The sequence below is a fragment of the Dromiciops gliroides genome, chromosome 1 (assembly GCF_019393635.1).
Source record: "Dromiciops gliroides isolate mDroGli1 chromosome 1, mDroGli1.pri, whole genome shotgun sequence".
NCBI classification, from domain to species: domain Eukaryota; kingdom Metazoa; phylum Chordata; class Mammalia; order Microbiotheria; family Microbiotheriidae; genus Dromiciops; species Dromiciops gliroides.
The window spans coordinates 241782521-241803104 of NC_057861.1; the positions used below are offsets into that span (position 1 = coordinate 241782521).

The window sequence follows — 20584 nt, forward strand, 5'->3', positions numbered from 1 at the left end:
CACCATTCGTGTCCACTCCCGTGCTGCTGAATGAAGTTGTAGGAAATCATGGAACTATGCTGACTGGGTCCACTACAAGCTTGTTTTATATATACACACATATACATATACACAAATATACATATGTATGTGTGTGTATGTATATATATCCCCCCCTCCAACTAGGTCTTCTCCCACACTATCCCATTCACCACAGCAGCTTTTCTAAACTTTTTTGTGCTAACCTCAAACCTTCCAAGGCTCCCCCTCCCCATATTTCACTGAAAAAAAATGAGGCAATTCATGGAGAGCTCCCTCTTCTCCCTTGTTCCTCATCTCACATTGCTCGCTCACATACCTTCTGCTACTATCTCCTCCTTCAACCTTTTGACATGAAGTAGCCTTGCCAAGCTAAACCCCTCCACGTGCACAAGTGAACCCAATCGATCCCATCTTCTCCAGCAGAATGCCCCATCTATCATCCCTATTCTGTCACTAACCTTCAATCCCTGCTTTCTACTGGCTGCTTCTCTGCCTACAAGCAAAACCAAGTCACTCGATCCATCTCTCTTCCCTAGCTATCATCGTACACCTCTCTTCCCTTTTCTGGTTAAACTCCCTGGAAATGCTGTCTATAATGGGTGCCTCTATTACCTTTCCTTTTTTCATTCTGGCTTCCGACATCCTCGAGAAGGTAAACTGTTTTCTCCCTTAGTTGCCAAATGTTCTCAATCTTAATCTCATTTGACTTCTCTGTAGCTCAATCACCCTCTTCTTGATAACTCTCTTCTCTCTCAGTTTTCATGACGGTGTTCTCTCGCGATTCTCCATCTCCATCTTTTTGCTCTTCTTCTTCTGCTTCCTTTCTGGATTTTCATCCATGTCATAGCTGCTAACCACAGAGGTCCCCTAAGACTCTATTCTGAACCCTATTCCCTTTCCCCTCTAATACTATTTTGCTTGGTGATCTCATCAACTCCCATATCTATACAGGTGACGGACTATGAGATTCTTGTCCAGTTTTAATCTCTCTCCCAACCTCCACTCTTCTATCTCCAACTGCCTATTAGACACCTGGAACTGGATGTTCCATAGACATCTTAAACTCAATATGTTCAAAACTGGGCAGCTAGGTGGCACAGTGGATAAAGCACTAGCCTTGGATTCAGGAGGACCTGAGTTCAAATCCAGCCTCAGACACTTGACACTTACTAGCTGTGTGACCTTGGGCAAGTCACTTAACCCTCACTGTCCCATTAAAAAAAATATGTTCAAAACTGAACTCATTATCTTTTCCCCCAAAACCTCTTCCTAACTTCTTTCCCCCATCCTCCCAATTAACCACACTCCCAACCTAGGTGTCATGCTCACCCCCTACATTCAATCAGTTGTCAAGTACTATTGTTTCCACCTTCACATCTCTCATATGCCCTCTTTTCTCCTCTGACACAGCTACAAACCTGGAACAGACCTTAATTACCTCAACCCTGGATTATTCCAATAGCTTTCTGGTTGGTCTCAAGTCTCCTTCCATTCCAATTCATCCTCTACTCATCTGTTAGTGATCTTCCTAAAATAGTTTGACCACAGCATTACCCCTACTCAACAAACTCCAGGGCCTCACTATTACTTCTAAGATAAAATATAAAATCTGGTCTTTAAAACCCTTCCTGGGGGCAGCTAGGTGGTGTAGTGGATAAAGCACTGGCCCTGGAAGACCTGAGTTCAAATCCAGCCTCAGACACTTGACACCTACTAGCTGTGTGACTCTGGGCAAGTCATTTAACCTTCATTGCCCCGCAAAAACAAAACAAAACAAAACCTTCCTAACCTGACCCCCTTTTGCCTTTCCAGAATTTCTACACCTTTCTCTTCTCCATATACATGACAGTGACATGGGCCTCTTGGGAGCATTTTCGTTGGCTGTCCCCCTCCATACCTGGTACCCTCTCCCTCCTCATCTCTACTTCCTAGCCTTCTGGGCATCAGTTTCAGCTAAAGTCTCACCTCTTACAGGAAGCCTTTTCCAGTCTTCCTTAATCTGCCTTCCCTTTAAGACCATTCCCCAATTTATCCTGTCTATATCTTTTTTTTATGCCTAGTGGTCTCCACCACTAGACTATAAGCTCCTTGAGAGCAGGGATTATTTTTCTAACTTTCTTTGTGTCTCCAGTACCTGGCACACATAGTAGGCACTTAATAAATGCTAGTAGAGGGGGCGGCTAGATAGCACAGTGGATAAAGCACCAGCCCTGGATTCAGGAGTACCTGAGTTCAAATCCAGCCTCGGACACTTGACACTTACTAGCTGTGTGACCCTGGGCAAGTCACTTAACCCCCATTGCCCCGCAAAAAAAAAAAAAGAAAGAAAGAAAGAAAGAAAAATGCTAGTAGATTGCCTTGCAAATTCAGTGTGATAATAAAACTATAATAATAATAAACAAACTAACTTTGCAACAGACAGTAGTTGCTACTGGCAAAAGGCTGTCTGATGTCAGGGCATGATTTCTAAGACTGAGTTATGAAGAGAAAAAAGTCAAGCAACATCAAGAAAAGAAAGTATTATTTCTACTTGTAATCAAAACCTGCCTTCCTAGAGAGCTTGCATTGGTCAGGGACTATTACTCTCTTTAGGACTCATTAGCGATATTCTACCCCAAATTTTACAAGTAGCCAAAAGCACTGAAAGCAGATAATGGGATTTTGCTCAAAGGATTCCCTTTAGCACAGGTAGAGGAACAGAGAACAAGAGAGAAGGGCAAGCAGAAGAAATCACTAGAGCAAAGTATTAGCAATATGCATCAGATTTAATAACTGCCACAAAACTGTCAGATTTCATTTGAAGGGAATCTAAGACAGGCCCTAGCCACAATACCACAAGAGATAGTAGAAAATAGATCAAATAAGAACCAGAGGGACTTTGTGTGTGGAGTTTGGCCAGGATACTTTCAAGAAGAAAAGTTGTCAGTTGTAGGATTGGACATTAGCACATTTCTACACTGAAAAAACAAAAACACAAACACAACCAAAATCTGTGATATGGGAGTGTCTTGTGAAATAAAGTACAAATGTCCTCCAAGGCCAGAAATGACCATGAACTCTAACTAGCGGTTTAAACTATTACATAAACAAAATATAAACATGCTTTAAATAAGAACAATGTTTATCCTTTTGGTTCTGTGCATCTTCTATAATGGTGTTTTTTCCTCATCTCAATAGAGGACTATGTTAGTGTCAAAACAAGAAGCATTTAAGTGCCTACTATGTGACATGTACCAAGTTAATCACTAGGGTTTGTATACAAAAAAGAGGTAAAAACCAGTTATGCCTTTAGTCTTAGCAACCAGTATGAGCAAGCAGTGCATTCATACAGCAAAGATACTGAGCAAACATGAATGATAATGATGATGTACTGGGCATATCATTTTATATTTCATACTTTCATCCAAAGTGCCCTAAGACCTTTAAAAGCAATAAATCATGTAATCCTTATATTCTCTGTGAGAGATAACATGTACTCCTTAATTATAGAGAAAGAATCCATGGTTGTGACCTCTGAACTTGTGAATTCTTCCCCCATCAGTCGTCTCCTTAGAAAATATTTAAATAATCTGAGAGATAGTTTAAATAATTAGAAATATAAACTATTAATTTCATTTAACAAGCACAGACTATAATGGATGTACAGTTGCTTGTATTTAATCTAGCACTGCAAAGAGGTGGTATGAGATATTGAAAAGGATACTAGATAGGGTCAGAAGACATGCATTCTTGGTACTGATTCCTCTATTACAAGACCAAGGACAAGCAGCAACCTCTTTGATTGGATAAAAGAAGGTATTAGCGATTTGCTCTACCTACTTCACAGAGTTGTGAAGATTTGACAAGAAAATGTATATGAAACCTCATATAAATGTAAGGAGGTGTTATTTTATTCCTTAGCATTAACATAAAAACAGTCACAGATTTTCAGACCGTTTTCCCCCCAAACTATGTCCTAAAACTACTTTTCCATTGTCATTAAAGAAGTAATCTGCAGCAAGTTCAAATTACAGAACTAAGTCATCTTAAGTCACACACTCATGAAAAAATTCCCCAGTTACTTTTTATCAAGCCTAATTGAACAACACCGAATGCAAATAAACTTTGTCAAACAAATTAGGAAGACCACACTTTTAAGCATGCGTTCCTGGAGTCCAACAGATAAGGAGATTCTGTGTTATAACACAATGATAATAAAGGAAGAGAGAAGAGTTGGATGAGGGAGAGTATGGCCCGGGATATGCACACAGTTTGTGTCCCTTTTTACCTTCCTTCTCTCACCCTTCTTCCCAGGTAACCAGCGACCATATACTCTGTCTAAAGTTCTTCAACCATCTAAGACTGACATTGTTCTTATTCAAAAGTTTTACCTTTTATCAAAGCCCCAACTTAAACCAAATATCAATCAACAAGCATTTACACTAAACTATACTCCCACTGGCTACAAAGACGATAAATCTACTAAAAACAAGCTTAAATGACTTCTGCTCGACAATCCCATTAGTTTTAAGTAAATCTCACGGGTGTGACTGAGTCCTGACTCTCCAGATAATCATTTACATTTTGAAATAGCAGATGGTAACTTCTATGACTCTCTACTTGGTAAATCATAAGGGGGATATTTTGAGCTGGCTGAGGCATTTCTTGCTCTTTGTCAGATACACATCCAGTCTACAGAGAAGGAAAATACATCCACTTCTCCACCCCACTCCCATAACCTCCCAACTAGGACTCAGAAAAAACAAGTCACCAAAACAAGTACTTAATTGCTTGTTGATTGATTTGGGGGAAGCAGCATTGATGAAAGAGGAGCCTGATGTCAGAAATCATATAGCTATGTCCTAAATAAAAAGGTCTCCTGTAAAATAAAATTCACATTTGAATTGAAAATGGAGAAATTTCAGCAAAAAGGACACACTTTATATCTAATAGTATTAGTGCCTGAAATAATCTGTAATGAAACTTTCAACTAAAGTTCAAATATTCTTGTCATCCAATGTTATAAGAGCTTCTATTTATAAAAATGTCTTTCACTAAAGACTTGCCCTTAAATTTAACATGATATAAATAAAAACTGACACATGAAGGTTTGCTGTCAAATATAAATGTATGCATTTTGAGAGAAAGAAAAGGCCACATCTGCTTTTTTTTTTTAGTGGGGTAATGAGGGTTAAGTGACTTGCTCAGGGTCACACAGCCAGGAAGTGTTAAGTGTCTCAGGTCACATTTGAACTCAGGTCCTCCTGAATCCAAGGACAGTGCTTTATCCACTGTGCCACCTAGCTGCCCCCCACATATGCTTTTAAAAGTATGAGCTAGAAGGGTAAAAAGTCTAACTGGATAGAAAGTGATGAACAGAAGGCCTTTGACAATAACTGAACCTAAAACGGGTCTAATTAGAATCTGCCTCCTAACATAATAGTGGGTGTAGCTTGGTCTGTTATCAAGTTTATTGCTTTGGGCATTTGATAATAAAACCCCATATTCAGTGTAATTACAGTCCACAGGCCTCACTCGTGAAGTATTTCAAAGGGTTTCACCATTTACTTATTTCTAGAACATACATAATATCAGGAAGCTCACTGTAATAAAGATCATTGTCACCAATTAGAGACCTGATCTTTCTTTCAAAGAAGTTGGTAATGTTTTTACATCATCTCAGAAGCAAAAACAAAAAAATTCTGTAACTAGTAACATTTCTGTATTTCAGCTCAAGGTTCACAAATAAAGTGCTGAAATACTTTTGCAATTTAAAAAAATCACTAGTAGCACTTTTTTGGGGGGAGGGGGGGGGGGCAGGGGAGGAAAGAAGTTGTTTGCCCCTGCAACACTCCCAAGTCCTGAAGAACTCTCCTTCCTGATTTGTGATTCAAAGTTAGCATTCTGTTTTGGATCAATTAATTTTCCTTCCCTATTCCTTATTAAATGTTGTCCAAAGAAATTTTAAAAGTCAAATATTGACTAACTATGATGATCTATGATGAATCTGGGAATATAAGATATATAGAAATAAAACTTCTGAATAACATAGGGTGAATAATAGTTTGAATACTTCAACTATGCAAATATAAATGTCTATATGGATTTCTCTTTTAAAATAGAGTGCCTAAGATCCTAAAGTTTAAGCTGAAACATGCTTCAATAAAGTTTTTCATTTTGTAGCCAAAGTTTTTGAATGCAAATGGACCATAGATAAAAAATCCAGCCCAAACAGTCCCCTGAACTGTAGTTAAAAAGGGGCTTCTCTTTGCTGCGAATTCATTTTGTAATTAAGATTTTTTTTTTTAACTTGGGGGCCCAGGAATGAAAAGTTACTATGTTGCACAGGACATCAACAGAGATGAAATGGAACCACAGTTCTTGCTCCCCATATCAAGAGCACATAAGAAGATAGAAATCCTAAGATTTCTCATTTGGAGTTATATAGCTTCAGATAGATGCAAAAAACCCAACCCTTCCTATTCAAAATAACTGAATCATTCAGTAGTTATGAAATTGTTAATAAAATAAGTTAAATTTTGAACTTATTTTATAGGCTGATTCGTCCAAAATGCAGTACAATGACTGGACCAATCATGTTGAGAATTTTTAGGTCATAGGATTTAGAGCTGGATGGGACCTTCAGAGGATATTTGGTACAATGCCCCCTTTGAGGAAACTGAGGCCCAGATGTTAAGTAACTGAATAAGTGAGAGAGGCAGGTTTTGAACCTGGGTGCTGTACTCTGTACCCAGGCTCTTTTTTCACCCTACCACACTGCCTACCTCTCTATTCCTTTATTCTGGTCTAACTTATATGTTCAGTTAGACTAAGAACTAACATGTGCCAAATGAGGCAGAGGATTACCTCTTTAGCGGTGCTTAATGGCAAACTGATTAATTACAAAGATACTTGATATAAAAGGTATACATTTACCTAAATTTCATTACCCTCCCCCTGGCTCCACCTCTCATAAAAGAAAACTTATTTTGGAGAAAAAGCTTCTACAAATATCTCAAGCTATTAGTAAAACTATTTTTGTATATTTGTTTTAAACACATTAACTTTAAAGGCTTCAAATAGCAGTAAAATATATTTATTAATTAGCAAGTCTGTTAAATACAATTATTCTTACATTTCTTATGGCAGTGTCTATGACATATCTATGCAGAAAAGGGACTTTTTAATTAAAAAAAATTTAACTGGATTTTATTAATTATTTCAACAGATCAGCAACTTCATATTTTGTTTCTGTAGTGGATTAAATGATCCTTGTACTTCCTACCACAAAACCCAAAGCCAGAGCTAGTTCCCTAATTCTGTCAGCATATGGCTTCTCTTCAAAGACTGAAAGCAATGAAAAATCATGTGCTCCAAATCAAGGAGCTGGTCCTATTTTCAGCTCGAGATCTACAGAGCTCCTGCCTAGGTACACAGTCATGACAGTGAACAACAACTGATTGCTTCAGTGGATAAACTTCTTAGTCTTGGTTAGCTTTTGTGCTAATGGGATACTTATAAGGTATTTGTCTGGAAAGAAAGCAGAGTTAAAGCAAGCTAAACTGAAGAATTTACAGCAGTGAGCATATGGATATTTCCAAGTCCGATTTCACAGACTTATCTGTGGACCTTTGTTTACTACTGGATAAATAGTATATAAAACTGGAACGATTATTTAACCGAGACAGCTAAAACAGACTTTTACTATTATCCCATCTCCCAGTGATGTGAAAGATGAGCCTGTAAAATTACACACTTCTATCTTCAGCCTATACAGAACTACTCTTGTCAATGACATAGAAAGTGCTGTATTTCAGGGCAAAGAGGAACTGCAGTGAAGCTGTGATGGGGATATGGTGCTAAATCTTTTCAAATGCACTGTACAGGATTTCCTTCCCAGAGCCATAAAGTTGGAGCAATGCCTAGATGATCCTAGATCACAAGCACTGTGATAAAATAAACAGTGAAACCACCTCTTCTTCCTTGGACTGACACCATAACAATCCAGTACAGTTAAAAATGTTAGGACATCTCTGAATGAAGCAGCTATTTAAAAATCAATAAGGTCTAGGTCCTTGAAATTCATACTTTTAAATGAGTAAAAATTGAAATTACATGCTCCCATTAATCCTCAATAGAACATTTTCATTTTTTCAACTCATCAAACTTTCTGTAGGAACAAAGTGCCCAAAGAGTGACAAAATGGGTGTCTATACATTTAAGAGCAGAATTTAGTTATATTCAGAACTAACATTCAGTTAAAATAACTTTAAAAAAAAAAAGTAACTTGCAATGTTGGAGGACAAAAAAAGTATCAGTCTGTGACCTCTAAATTATCAAGAAATCTGTAATACTGGTCAACAGTGGAATTTGGTGTCACACCACTTGATGAGGTCTAGTCAGTAATAAGGTTAGAAAGCCTAAGTTTATAATTAAGTAATAACGATTGAGGTTCGAGGTACAGGGCATTTCCTGGGGATTAATGACTAGCTGGAAGAGTTGATGGCCTAAGGCAATGCCTCGGGCCATTAACCCCAGCCGGCCATTAATCCCCAGGAAATGCTCAAGACCTCAATCGTTATAGCCGTTTTAATAAATACAGGAGGGAAAAAGTTTCATATCAGCTTTCCATTTAAACTAAAAAAGTTCATTCCATATTTATGATCCTCAGGCTTAATACACAGTCCCACAGGAGTTACTGTTTTAAAGGCTTCCTTTTAAGTTTTTAATTCTGCTTAAAAACGGAAAGAAAAAAAGGATGTGGAAGAATGTGATTCTACCATGAATGAAAACTTGGGTTTCAGGTTTAAATGGCATTGTACTTAGAAAACAAACACTTCGATGGGTTTCAATCTGTATTGACCATGTCTGAAGAGTTTGATAATATGGACAGAAAAATCCACATTCAGTACAAGGAGCCTTAAACTCAACACTGGAATTATCTTATAGTACTTCCAAGAGAAAGTGTAAGTGTTAGTACACAATTTCATAGATCCAGGATTTAACACAAATTAAATAAGTGGAAAGAAAACTAAGAGAAAGTACACATGCATGTCTGGTGAAACAAAATGCTACTTCCTATTCCTAGTCTGACATGACCCCAAGGGGATAATAAGAAAGTATGACAAAAAGCTGTCTCCTTGGACTACTACTTTCCCAAAGTAAATAGAACTTCTGATAAACACAAACTTCACACTTTTATCTGTTCAGTTAACAATCTAAACCACTCTATTTAAAATAAGTTACTGTTTTACCAAGGGACCAAAGGCTTATTACAGTGTTTTGGGTTTTTTTTAAGAGAACAAACTAAAGTAACTTAAAAAGATTTCCCCATTCTTCTTAATAATATCACAAATGAACTGTCCACACTAGAAATACAAAGATACACACAGCCTACAGGTCATGTGTATTTTAGAGAACCTCCATGTTTATGTTACCATTCACAGCCCCCTTTCTCATTTGGCCTTGAGGCTTGCTGATTAGCTGGTAAACTGTTTGAAAGGGTCGGTTTGTCCAGAACAGGAATTTCCACTTTGGAAAAAGCACAGAGGTACCTTACATCTGTTCATTAAGTGGCCTGACTTACAGTTGAGATTCCTACTTTTTCTTAATGATGAGTAGGCAAAAATTCTGAAGTGTTCCTCTAACAGACTAGGGAGGGGTTGGGGGGGGGGCGGGGTTGGGAGAAGGGGGTTAGACAGGAGAATAGTAATTTTAAATTCCATTCTATTTTTTGAAAAGGCAACTTATTCCAATCTCAGGAGCAACAGAATCTCGAAAGTAAAAATAGTTTTAAAGTACTCAAGGTTTATTTGTTTTCTCCCCACCCCACCAGGAGTAAAGAGACAGGAAGTCTTCCTTCTCTGACTATCAATGATCTCTTTCTCTCTTGGATTCCTATAGCACTTGCTGTCTACTCTTCGAACTGGCCATTTATCATTGAGTTTAGGAACTCTAGTTCTTGGGAGAGGCCTTGCAGATCATTTAAACTCTATCATCTCACAGATGAATAAATTAAGGTCCAGAGAGATTAACTGACTTGTCTGAATTTACTCTGCAAATCAGTGACACAGGATTAGGACTGGCACCCAGGTCTTTCAATTCCCGGTTAAGTACTGCTTCCACTTGTTTTGTTTTGTGATTACCTATACATAATGTATGCACAATGGGTGTTTCTGTCTTGTTTCTCCAACTTCTCTTTATATTCTTCATAGTGCCTGGCACAGTGCTCTACACACTGTAGGCACACAATAAATATTTGTTAATTAGCTTGTAACTGCAACTCTTCACTGGAACAATAACTTAAACAAGTTGAGTTTAATTTACCCTAACTACAAACCAAGCTTCATTTTCTACCTGATGCTACTTAGGTCTCAGAATTATTTGTTGCAGTATATTTTGGCATCTAAGTCTAGCTAACAATGTAAATGTATTCCTGAAGCTAAATGCTTTCTTACCAAAACAAAAACAAAAGCCTCCGGGAACTGTGGTTGGAGTTTTAATGATTTATAATGATGAATACTTCTCCCCCCCCTTTCCCCCCCCCCAACTTCAAAAGTGATCAAGGATATGGAATGGAATATTTTTATGGTCATTCTATTCAGGACAAGTATCTTTAAAAATCGGTTCATTTACACAGCATGCCCATAAACCATAGACACACAAAACTTCTCTAACTTAAATGGCTTTACATAACTCTTGAGAGGCTGCAGTAGTTCAGCTAATCCTATTGCTCTTGGCACACAGAAGTTTTAAAAGCTATTGCTCAGCAGTGATTTGCCTGCCTGCTCTCATATCACTGGTTTAAAAGTAATCTTCCCTTAAATCTCCAAGAAAGCCAAACTTGCAACAGCACAGCGAAACGATTCAACGCACTTCACTTTCTATTTCTTTTTAAACGGCCAAAAAGCACAGACCTGCATTAGCACAAAAAGTTAGTCCCGAAGTGGCACCAGAGAAACATTTCATGCATAGAGTTTGGTTTTGGTTACCTGGGCGGGGGAAACAATAGCAGGTGAAACTACTGTGGGAGAATTGGTGCTTCGGTGCCCATTGACTTCGGGAAGAAGAGGCAGGGGGTCGTGTTTCACCGAAACCACCACCACCGCCGCCGCATCTACTGACTCCGAGGGGCGGATGCACAGTCTTTTGGGGGAAGAGGGACCGCAGACTTCACCCGGCCCGAACACGGCTTCGTACAGGGCCCGCTTGGGTGCAGCCTCGGCTTTCACGTCGGCCACCACCTGGTTCTCTTTGGGAAGGATGTAAGTGTTCCCCAGCGAAGGCGGCTGGGGGCGGTGGTGATGGTGGGGGGTGTGGGGGTGGTGATGGTGGTGGTGGTGGTGGTGGCGAGCTCCCCCGTTCAGAGCCTCGGCGTAGCAGCCCTGCGGGGCGGGGGGTCCCAGCTTGGTGCCTATGCCTGCGATGCTGTTGAGAGTGGCAATAGAGACGGCGCCGATGCAGTGGTTGGTGTACGTTTTGGACAGCTTGGCCGCCTTGGAGAGCATCTGCATCCTGGTGCCGAGTAAGTTCTTGCCGATGGCTTTGTTCTCGTACCAGGTCACATCACCCTCGTTGCAATGGTCCCGGGGCCTCTGGAAGAACGCCTTGCAGAGTGGGTTGCGCTTGGACAGGTACTTGACGAAACTGGCGTAGGGGCAGAACTCCGTGCCCGTCTCGTACATGCGGGGCAGGTTCTCCTCGTCGCTGCTCTCCGCCCGCTTCTTGCTCCAGGACGACGAGCGGGACTTGTGATAGGGCCCCAGGGACTTGAAGTAAACGAACTTGCGGCCGTCCTCGTCCATGGCCAGCCCGAAAGAGTCCTCCTCGAGCTCGCGCTGGTTCTCCCGGCCCCGGGTGCAGAAGTACATGCACGTCTCGAACCAGACCTTGTTGAGCAGCCCGAAGGGGGTGTTGGTGCTGAAGACGCTGGAGGTGTACAGCTTGCGCAGGTCGGCGCGGGTGATGGCTTGCTTCTGGACCACCGGCCCCGCGCCCTGCTCCTCCAGCTTGCGGATGACCGCGGCCAGGGTCAGGTTGGCGCTGCGCAGCTCGGGGTCCTTGGTGAGGTCCAGGGTGCGGCAGTAGGGGGGCTCGTTGAGGTAGCGGTTCAGGGAGCTGCGGATGCTGATGAGCGACGACTTGCTGTAGAGCTGCCCGCTCTTGGAGCGGGCCTCGGCGTAGAAGGAGCGCAGCACCCGGCACAGCGCCCCCTTGTCCATGGTCTCGAAGTCCGGGCTCTGCGACTTCTCGCTCAGGTACTCCCGGAAGATGCGCACGGCATAGCGGGTGGCCAAGCGGGTGTTCTCGCTCAGCCGGGCCCGCTCGGGGCGCTGCAGCAGGTCCGGGTCCAGCTCCGGGTCCTCGGCCGGCCCGCTGCGGGGCGGCAGCAGCAGCGGCTCCGACTCCGGGTCTAGCTCCGTGCTCTGGTCCATATGGATCATATGGACCGGCTCGGGCTCCAGCTCCTCCCCGGCGGAGTATTCGGGCTCCAGGGGCTCGTCCCAGTCCAGACCCATCTCCTCCTCCTCCTCTTCTTCCTCCTCCTCCTCTTCCTCCTCCTCCTCTTCCAGCCCCCCACCTCCGTCCTCCTCCTCCTCCTCCTCCTCGTCCCCCGTTATCTGCACCTCCTGGATCTCGTCGTCGTCGTCGTCCTCCTCCTCCTCGCCCGCGCTGCAGTAGTGCGGATGGCTCGGCCGGCTGCTGCCCCCGCCGCTGCCGCCGCGCTCGCCCTCGCCCCGCTCCCCATTGTTCTCGGCGGCGGCGGCGGCGCTGGCGCTGGCGCTGCTGCTGGGGCTGGTGTTACAGTCCCCGCTGCCAGGCATTCTCGCCATATTGCCGTCTCTCTGCCAGTCCTCGGGCAGGGCGCATGCGCTATATTGGACCGCAGCGCTGAGAGCTTTTGTGTTTAATGACCTTCAGCTACCGGGAGGCAAAGCCGGGCTCTTAAAGGGGCCGCGCTCCAATTGTCAGCACCAGCCGCGCCGCGGCGGGGCAGAGACAAGCGGGATGGAGGGAGGGTGCAAAGTTGGGAGGGTACGTCGGACCGAGAGAGGAGTATAGAGGAGTAAATGCACCTTACACCTCCGCCCCCCCATCACCCCAACACGCACACACACACACACACCCCTAAAGGAAAAGTTTTAAGGGAAAAAAATTGGGGGGAGGGAAGAGGAGGGGGAGTAGGGGAAAGAAACACGCCCAACTTACCCTCTGGCTGGAGAGTGGCAGTCCCGGCCCTGGGAGGGCGGACCGGCGAGAGGGGTGGCCTCACTTCTCTAAGTAATGCCCGAGGAGCGGCGCCCCTTCCCCCGCCCCCTCATCGCCCCCCGGAGCTCGGGGTGGGGGGCGGCTGCTGCTGCTGCTGCTGCTGCGGGCGGCGGCGGCCCGGCTCTCGGGGGCTGCCAGGAGCTTCCCCGGCCGCCCGGAGCGGAGTAGAGCAGGTAGGTAATGAGAAGGGTGGAGGAGGGAGACGAGGAGAGCCCCGCACCCCTCCCCGCCCGCGGCCAGGGCGCAGCCGGCGAGGCTTGGGAGAGGGACAGGGCTGGCGGCGGCGGCTGCTCCCCCACCTACTCGCTGGCGGCGAGGCGAGGCGAGGCGCGGGGGCCCGGGGCCAGCGCGCGGCTCCCAGCTCACTTTCCGACTCTCGCAAAGGAGCGAAACACGCCCAGCATCGGCCTCGTCCCTTTGGACTCCTCCGACAGACACTTTTAAGTTGTCATGAAAGGCCCGGGGCGCTCCCCGAAGGTCTGGGGCAAGTCCGCGCGCGTCCAGCCAGAGGAAGGAGCAAGAGAGAGCGAGAGAAAGGGAGGGGCATGAGCAGAGGTGGACGCGTCGCGGGGGGTTGGGGGCGGGGGTGGGGGGGAGGTGTTAGAGACCCCTGGGACCCCTCCTCGCAGTCTGGCCACCCTTCCCCCATCCTCCCTCTGGTGAGAGAGAGGCTGACGCCCCACCCGGGGCAAGTGCTTCCTCCGGGTCCGAGCAGTGGCCATCTCCATCCCCGGCCCGGCCAAGCAGAGAAAGTGAACTGGGATTGGAGAAAGTAGCTTCCGCGCCGCGGTCCCCCCAACGTCAAGGTTCGGACTTATCGGCAACTGTCAAGGGCGCTGAATAAACCTGGAGGGCAAAAGCTCCCTTAGACCCCGTGCAAGCAAGAGTGTAACCACGAAGTCAAGTCAACAAGCATCTATTTAAGCACTTAACTATGTGCCAGGTACTGCTGAAGATACCAAAGAGAGGAAAAACTATAGCTCCTGCCCTCAAGGAGCTCACAGTCTAATTAGGAATATCAACATGCAAACAACTATGTACAGAGAAGACGTTCAGAGTAAATTGGCGGTAATCTCAGAGGAAAGTCACTAAACAGTAAGGGGCGAGTGGGGGTGGGAGAGAGTTGGGAATGGCTTCTCGAAGAATGGTAGGATTTTAGCTGAAACTTGAAGGAAGCCGAGAAGCAAAGTAGAGTAGACAGAACATTCAGATATAGGGGACGGTTCCTGAAAAAAGAGTTGGGAAACAGCACCATTTCTACCCAAACCCATAACCCTAACACACCCAGGCTCCTGGGGCTAGAGGGTGGGGTCAAGTGGCAACAATCCAGAGACACTGTTTCGCCCTAGTTCTCGCCCCAGTTCTTGGCAGGTACTCCCTAAAAGTAGGTGACCCCCAGTCCTTGCCTTGATCTTCGTTGATATAGAACAGGCATGTTCTTTGGGACCATAAACACGTGTACCATTACACAAAATGACCTTTTATGCCACCAGGGTTCATAGCGATCTCCGGAGTCGGGAGGAGATGGATAGGATACCGAGTCTAAGAACGGGTTCTAGCTGCGGGGTCCGCTTGTCCCAGGTCTTTTATTTTCCCAGCCATCCAAGTTTATTGTACATTACTTAAGGTTTGGGTTCCTATCAAACTCATTTCAGCAAAGACCTACAGCCACTTCAGTCGCTACTTCCCACCTCCCACTCCTCCCCAGCCCCAATAAAACGCTTTATCCATCACTGAAAAGTTACATATATGTGTATACACGCATGCATAGAATATGTGTATACACGCATGCATATACACGCATGCATAGAATGGCGATTTGATGTTTGCTATACTGTAAAGTTTACTTTTTGTCTGCTCTACCTAAACTACCTTCGTTCTAAGTTTTACTGCAGCTTTTTTTGATGGACTGGGGCAGAACCGAGGGAAAAATCGTTCCAGGTGGTAAGCAAGTTAAAGCAAGTCCCTTTTCTTGCCTCCCCGCCCCAATTGCCTTCGGGGTTAGTGGGAAGAACAATCCTCCCACTAAGCATTTGGAGAGATCCATCCCGGAAGGCTGTGTGTGAGTGAGCCCCTAGGGTTAGAAGGCTGTGCTGGTAGTTAGCTCCCACAGGAATCTTTACTCTAGGTGAAGGAAGAAAGGCGGCTAGCCCAGTCTAACGCAGCCGCCACCGCTCCCTTCCCCCCCCCCCCGCCCCTTTGAAATATGTAGAAAGGCGTGTTAGCTTCCCAGAGCCCAGGGCGGTGTATGGCTAAATTGTGTGTGCGCGCACACACACACACACACACACACACACGAGAGAATCGAGTCATTTAAAAGAAGTCACTGTAGAAAGGACCCTTCTGAAGCCCAAGACAGCCTGCCTCATTTACTAGGGATGCTCTCAAGTTCTCCGTTGTCTCCGTCTCTTTCCGAGTGGTTCAAAAGGTCCTGCCCTGCCTGGGCTGGGAACTTGGACAACAGTGTGGAAAATCGAGTCTCATCTATCTCTTATAATGAGTTTTGATTACGGCTATGTTCTACGCATGCCGAAAGTACCCACAAAAGCCGTTTACAGAACTCTGCCCAAGAGTCTTGAGGTGTGTCCCTACACTTGTGCAAGGGAATAGGCAAGTACCGAACAGCAGAAACACACTTGGGTCTTGCCCAGGGAGTAGGCTGCCCACTTCTTTCTCTCCTTAATCGGGTGCTGCTTTGAATTCTATGCCGTTTGCCTGAAGCAGTGTGCCCGTTTGGATGCTCCGGGAAACAAAGTAACAAAAAACAGTTTCCAGTTGACGTCAACCTATTTCCAGAAACGAAAATATTTTTATGTTCCCAGTACAAAACCACCCCTAGGGCAGGTCTACACACGCACACGCACACGCACACACGCACACACACACACACACACACACACAAACCCACTACTTTAGGAGAAAAAAGTTTCAGTGAGCGCTATCTAAACACAATTAGCAGGACCCTCAATTAAATTGGATATGACAAGCACGTTTGGAACTTTTGCCCTTATCCCTTATTGTAAGGTAAAGTAGAGGTAGCTTTACTAACCACATTACTTTCATAGAGACGTAGAATTTTAGCGGGACCTCAGAAATGTTCGGGTACAATCATCCTCTTTAATAGATGAATTTCTTAGATGTTAGCACAACTGACTTCTTCATGCAACAGGACCATACCAATATCAGTCGGCTATACTATGTAGCCAAAATTGCACTTTTGGGGATATACAGAAAGAATCAAGCAGTTAGAAAGATGCGTCCTTTTTTTTTTTTAACAGGAAAAAAATGTTGCTTTATTTTTTAAAAATGGAACAAACTTGAACTCCTTAAACTAATACAATTCCCTGAATGTATTATTTTGTTCGGCACTCTTCTAGAACAGGAGAAAGGCTATCTTTGATCTAAAGAAGCAGTGCGGACTATTCACAGGCAGACACTTTCTCTTTCCACAATTGCTATTTGCCAAGGAACAAAGAAAAAGAAGAAGAAGTTTCTCCTCGTTACTCATTCCAGGAGGCAAAAGCTCAAATCTGCATATGAACTGCAAAGACAGAAAGCCAACGGAAGAGACTGACAACTTGAGTTCGACATTAAGCTTTATTTGAAATGCATAACTTACTGCTTCTTTATTATTTAAAAAAGGTTCCTAGCTTTAGGCTTTACTGCAAGCTATTCTACAAAACTGTTTTTGCTACAACTCCAGTAACAGTGTTTTCAATTTCAAGAGGTACAGTATCACCTCATTTTATGACTTTTGCCATCGCTCTTTAAGCGTCAGCTAAATACCTGCCCTTTTACATTTAAACTACACTAAAGTCCTACCTCACTGCCTTCATTGTGGTGTGGTTATGACCTGGGTTTTGGGGGGCTATACCAAAAGAGCATAAAACAGGTCAAACCAATCTGGAAAGGTTTGGGGTATAGCCCAAGGACAGACTCTATGGGTAGTCTGAGGAACAGCCTAGCTAAGTGAGGAGAGACACTCTATTTGTATTATTCCCAGCATTTAGCACAGTGCCAGGCACATTGTTGACAGTTGACTGACATCACCAGAAGGCTAGCCACCAAGCAATACATAGTCTCAGCCGGGGCATCCCAGGAAGACTCTTAGAGACCATTTACTAAGGTGTAAAGGGATTGAGATATGTGTCTGATGAAATTACAGATCTAATAGTATAGAAGTATTGTATTTACCAGTGTAATTTTCAACTCTAACATGGTCTCTTGACTGTTTTTTCCCCTCACTCTCTTATCTAATTTAATTTCCATTTCACAAATGTTATTTCATGGGATGACAATTTAGGGGCTTTGAGTAATCTATCTCACATGTACTGTGCCTGCATTTCAGAACTGGAATTTTGTATTTAAAAGACTACAAGGTAAGTTTCTTTCTAGCTAACTATGATTAATGTAAACTTTTTTTTTGCCTGATATTATTGGAGGAGAGAAGGTCCCTCCCCCTCCCCAGTGAAGGATATGGAGATTATATACTGGGAAAGTTTCAATAAGAGAGCTAGAAGGACCACTTTCCAGCAGAGTGAGTGCTGACCCTTCAGTAACCAGATCTAGAGAAAGGGAGATCTGCTGGTTATGAAGGGAAGGTTGAGGGGGACCGACATTGGTAGGTTTGAGGGATTGTGTATGCTCCAGATGGCAGGGTATAGAAAAAGGATTTAGTTCCTAACTTAAAAGAAACAAAAGAAAAGTTATATCCACTTGCCTTGGTTACTGAATACTGAAGAAAGTACTTTTGAAATGTGTTTATAGGATTAAGTATGGAATAAAATGGAGCTCCTTTTGTTTTGAAGTTTGTTCAGTTTAAAATCTATTTAATTGCAACTGAAGATCATCTAGTGAAATGGTATGAACTCAGATTAGATTTTAACACATAAAAACACCAAGAGAAAGGATGAATACAGCCAGAGAATGGAAAGAAAAATATTTGATCAAAGGGAGCAGTTCACTACAATAACTGTAAGAGAGCCTCTATTGAGGGCTTCTGAAAGCCAGAGAAGGGACAATCAGTGGAGGCTCAGGGAGCCTGGAGGTGGGAGGGCAGGACCTGAGAAACTATCGGGCAAGAGCCAGTCAGAGCCTCCATCCTATTTTCTGCATACCCGGGACTCAAAGTCCAGGCCTACTTTGCTAGACTGCTAAAAAGCAGCTGCAGCTGAATGGGTCAGAGCCCTTGAAGGGAGTAAGAACAGAGACTGCAGAATCTTAGAACAGAAAGAAGGCTCTTCCAACCGTCTTTCCTTTACTGGGGTGCTCTCCATTGAAATGGTGAGGCAGTTAGCTATCTGCATAAGTCTTCGAGTGGCCTGAAGGTGGTTGGTTACCTCCACTTTTGCTGCATTACAATTTCAAAACACTAGGCAGAGGAAATCTAATTCAGTAAATGACCCTAGTAACCAAAGGAGAATTCAGTTAACAATTGACACCTGGTAATCTTCCTGTTTTGCCCAAAGTTTTTGACTATAGTTCTAGGATCTTTTTAACCTTGCAAGGCAAAGGAATGTAGGTTTCCCTCAGGAAAGGAAGCAGTAGTGCCTAATGATATGTGTATTTTTTCCTTTGTTATACAGTACTGATGATAAAACTGGGAGAAGGGACAACTACATCTCCCTAGGTAAGGTTAGAAGTTTCTAAAGTTTAAAATCTAATGTAGACAGATTCAAGCTTTAGATCTTAATTTTAGCTCTTCTGTTATGTATATGCAAAATGTATGTGGAGTTTAATTGGCTATCATTTCTCCTATCATACTATAATATTTACTCCCATGCCATTACCATGCTATATCATGTGTAAATGAAGAGAAATCCACGTGAGTTCATTTGTTACTGAACTATCCAAATTTTCTAAAAGAATTTAAAATATTCAAATTTCCTTTAAAAAAATTGAGATATCTGATCTTAATGAGGTCATTTTAATGGTGAATTTCATTGGCTGCCCTCCTATTGGGGAAAGTGTAAACAAGTTATGATATATATAAATGGAATGGAATGTTACCCTGCCACAAGAAAAGATGAAATGGACAGTTTCAAAGGAAATGAATACTTCTATGAACTGAGGAAAACTAGAAGATGAATTTCTAAAATCAGCAGCAACGTTATAAAGAAAAACAACCTTGAAAGACTTTAGAAATCTATCAATGCAATAATAAACCATTTGTCTAGAGGAATAAAGATCAAACATGTCACCTACCACCTGCCAGTGTAGCGATGGGAATTCAAAAGCAGAATCAGGAATGCATTTTTGGACATGGCTAATGTGGGAATTTGTTTTGTTTTTCTCTTTTGCCCCCCCAAAAAAGGAGAGGGCAGTGAGAAGAGAGATAATAAGTACTTGTAAAAAATAAACAATTAATTATTGAGAACTCTTGAACATTTTATGATTAGTGAAATTTATTGGCGTAACAAATCTAACCAATACCAGAGCTTAATCTGATACTTCATTGTGGAACAGAGGTGACCATACATGCTGCCAATGGAGTGAAACTGGCAGATTTTTAGCAGGATTGCAGCAACAGAGTGCCTGTCAGCTGAACCAGCCTGACCAATCTGGAGAGCTTCATCACTAGATTGGTGTATGGTCCTAACATTTTTTGGCCATGGGTTGTTTATTTATGAAAACAGAAGAGTTGCAATCTCTATCAGCAGAGGGAAGATTTACACTAATAAAACCACAGACCCTTGAAGTAGAGATTTTTAAGTCTAAGTTACAGAAACAAATTATTATAAAGGGTAAAAAAAAAAGTGAACTTTGTTATAGACTATATTTTGTAGCTAAGTTTACCGTGAGATGGGGCTTTTTACAGTTTATTATCACTTTTGCCAGACTGTGGGCAATGGGGAAAAAATGATAAAATACAAATCAGTAAAATTTGCTGTTTTATCAGCACCTTTGGTCATAAGGTTGGTGAGGGAAGCAGTTGAATCCATTTTTTAAAGTAAAGATTCTGATTATTTGTGGACATCAATTATCCATGCTTCTTTTGTCTTATACTACCAAAAATATTTGGATATCTCTATAGAAGGGACATTGGGAAATTTTAATTGACATCATAGAATGTCCGGACATTAGTTTAACAACTTAAACTTATAGAGCCTTATAGAAAGAGCTCTGGAGTTAGAATCAGAAGATATGAATTCAATCCTGTTTCTGTTACTGCCTGTATGACTTTTGGTCAAGTAATTTCATATCTTTGGGTCTTAGTTTCTTCATCCATAAATTCAAAGGGGTTGGCTTAGGTGATCTTAAAGGTTTTAAGTTCATGATCCTATCACCAACTTTGTTTAGATTTGAGATGATATCT

The 20584-nt window shown here is 43.0% G+C and overlaps 1 protein-coding gene across 3 annotated transcripts in view; it reads right to left on the reverse strand.

The window, feature by feature from the left end:
• Positions 1-20584, reverse strand: part of KCTD1 (potassium channel tetramerization domain containing 1) — a 259929-nt gene that overhangs the window by 119569 nt on the left and 119776 nt on the right. Inside the window, exon 1 of one of the 3 annotated variants that reach the window (XM_043976323.1) lies at positions 10992-12972. The exons of 1 other annotated variant lie outside the window; for it this stretch is intronic. In XM_043976323.1, coding sequence (XP_043832258.1) covers positions 10992-12833 — 1842 coding nt within the window. In that variant the 5' untranslated portion in view covers positions 12834-12972. Of the gene's footprint in view, positions 1-10991; positions 12973-13209; positions 13342-20584 lie in introns of those variants that run through there. One more of the 3 variants, XM_043976325.1, reaches the window with a different exon arrangement.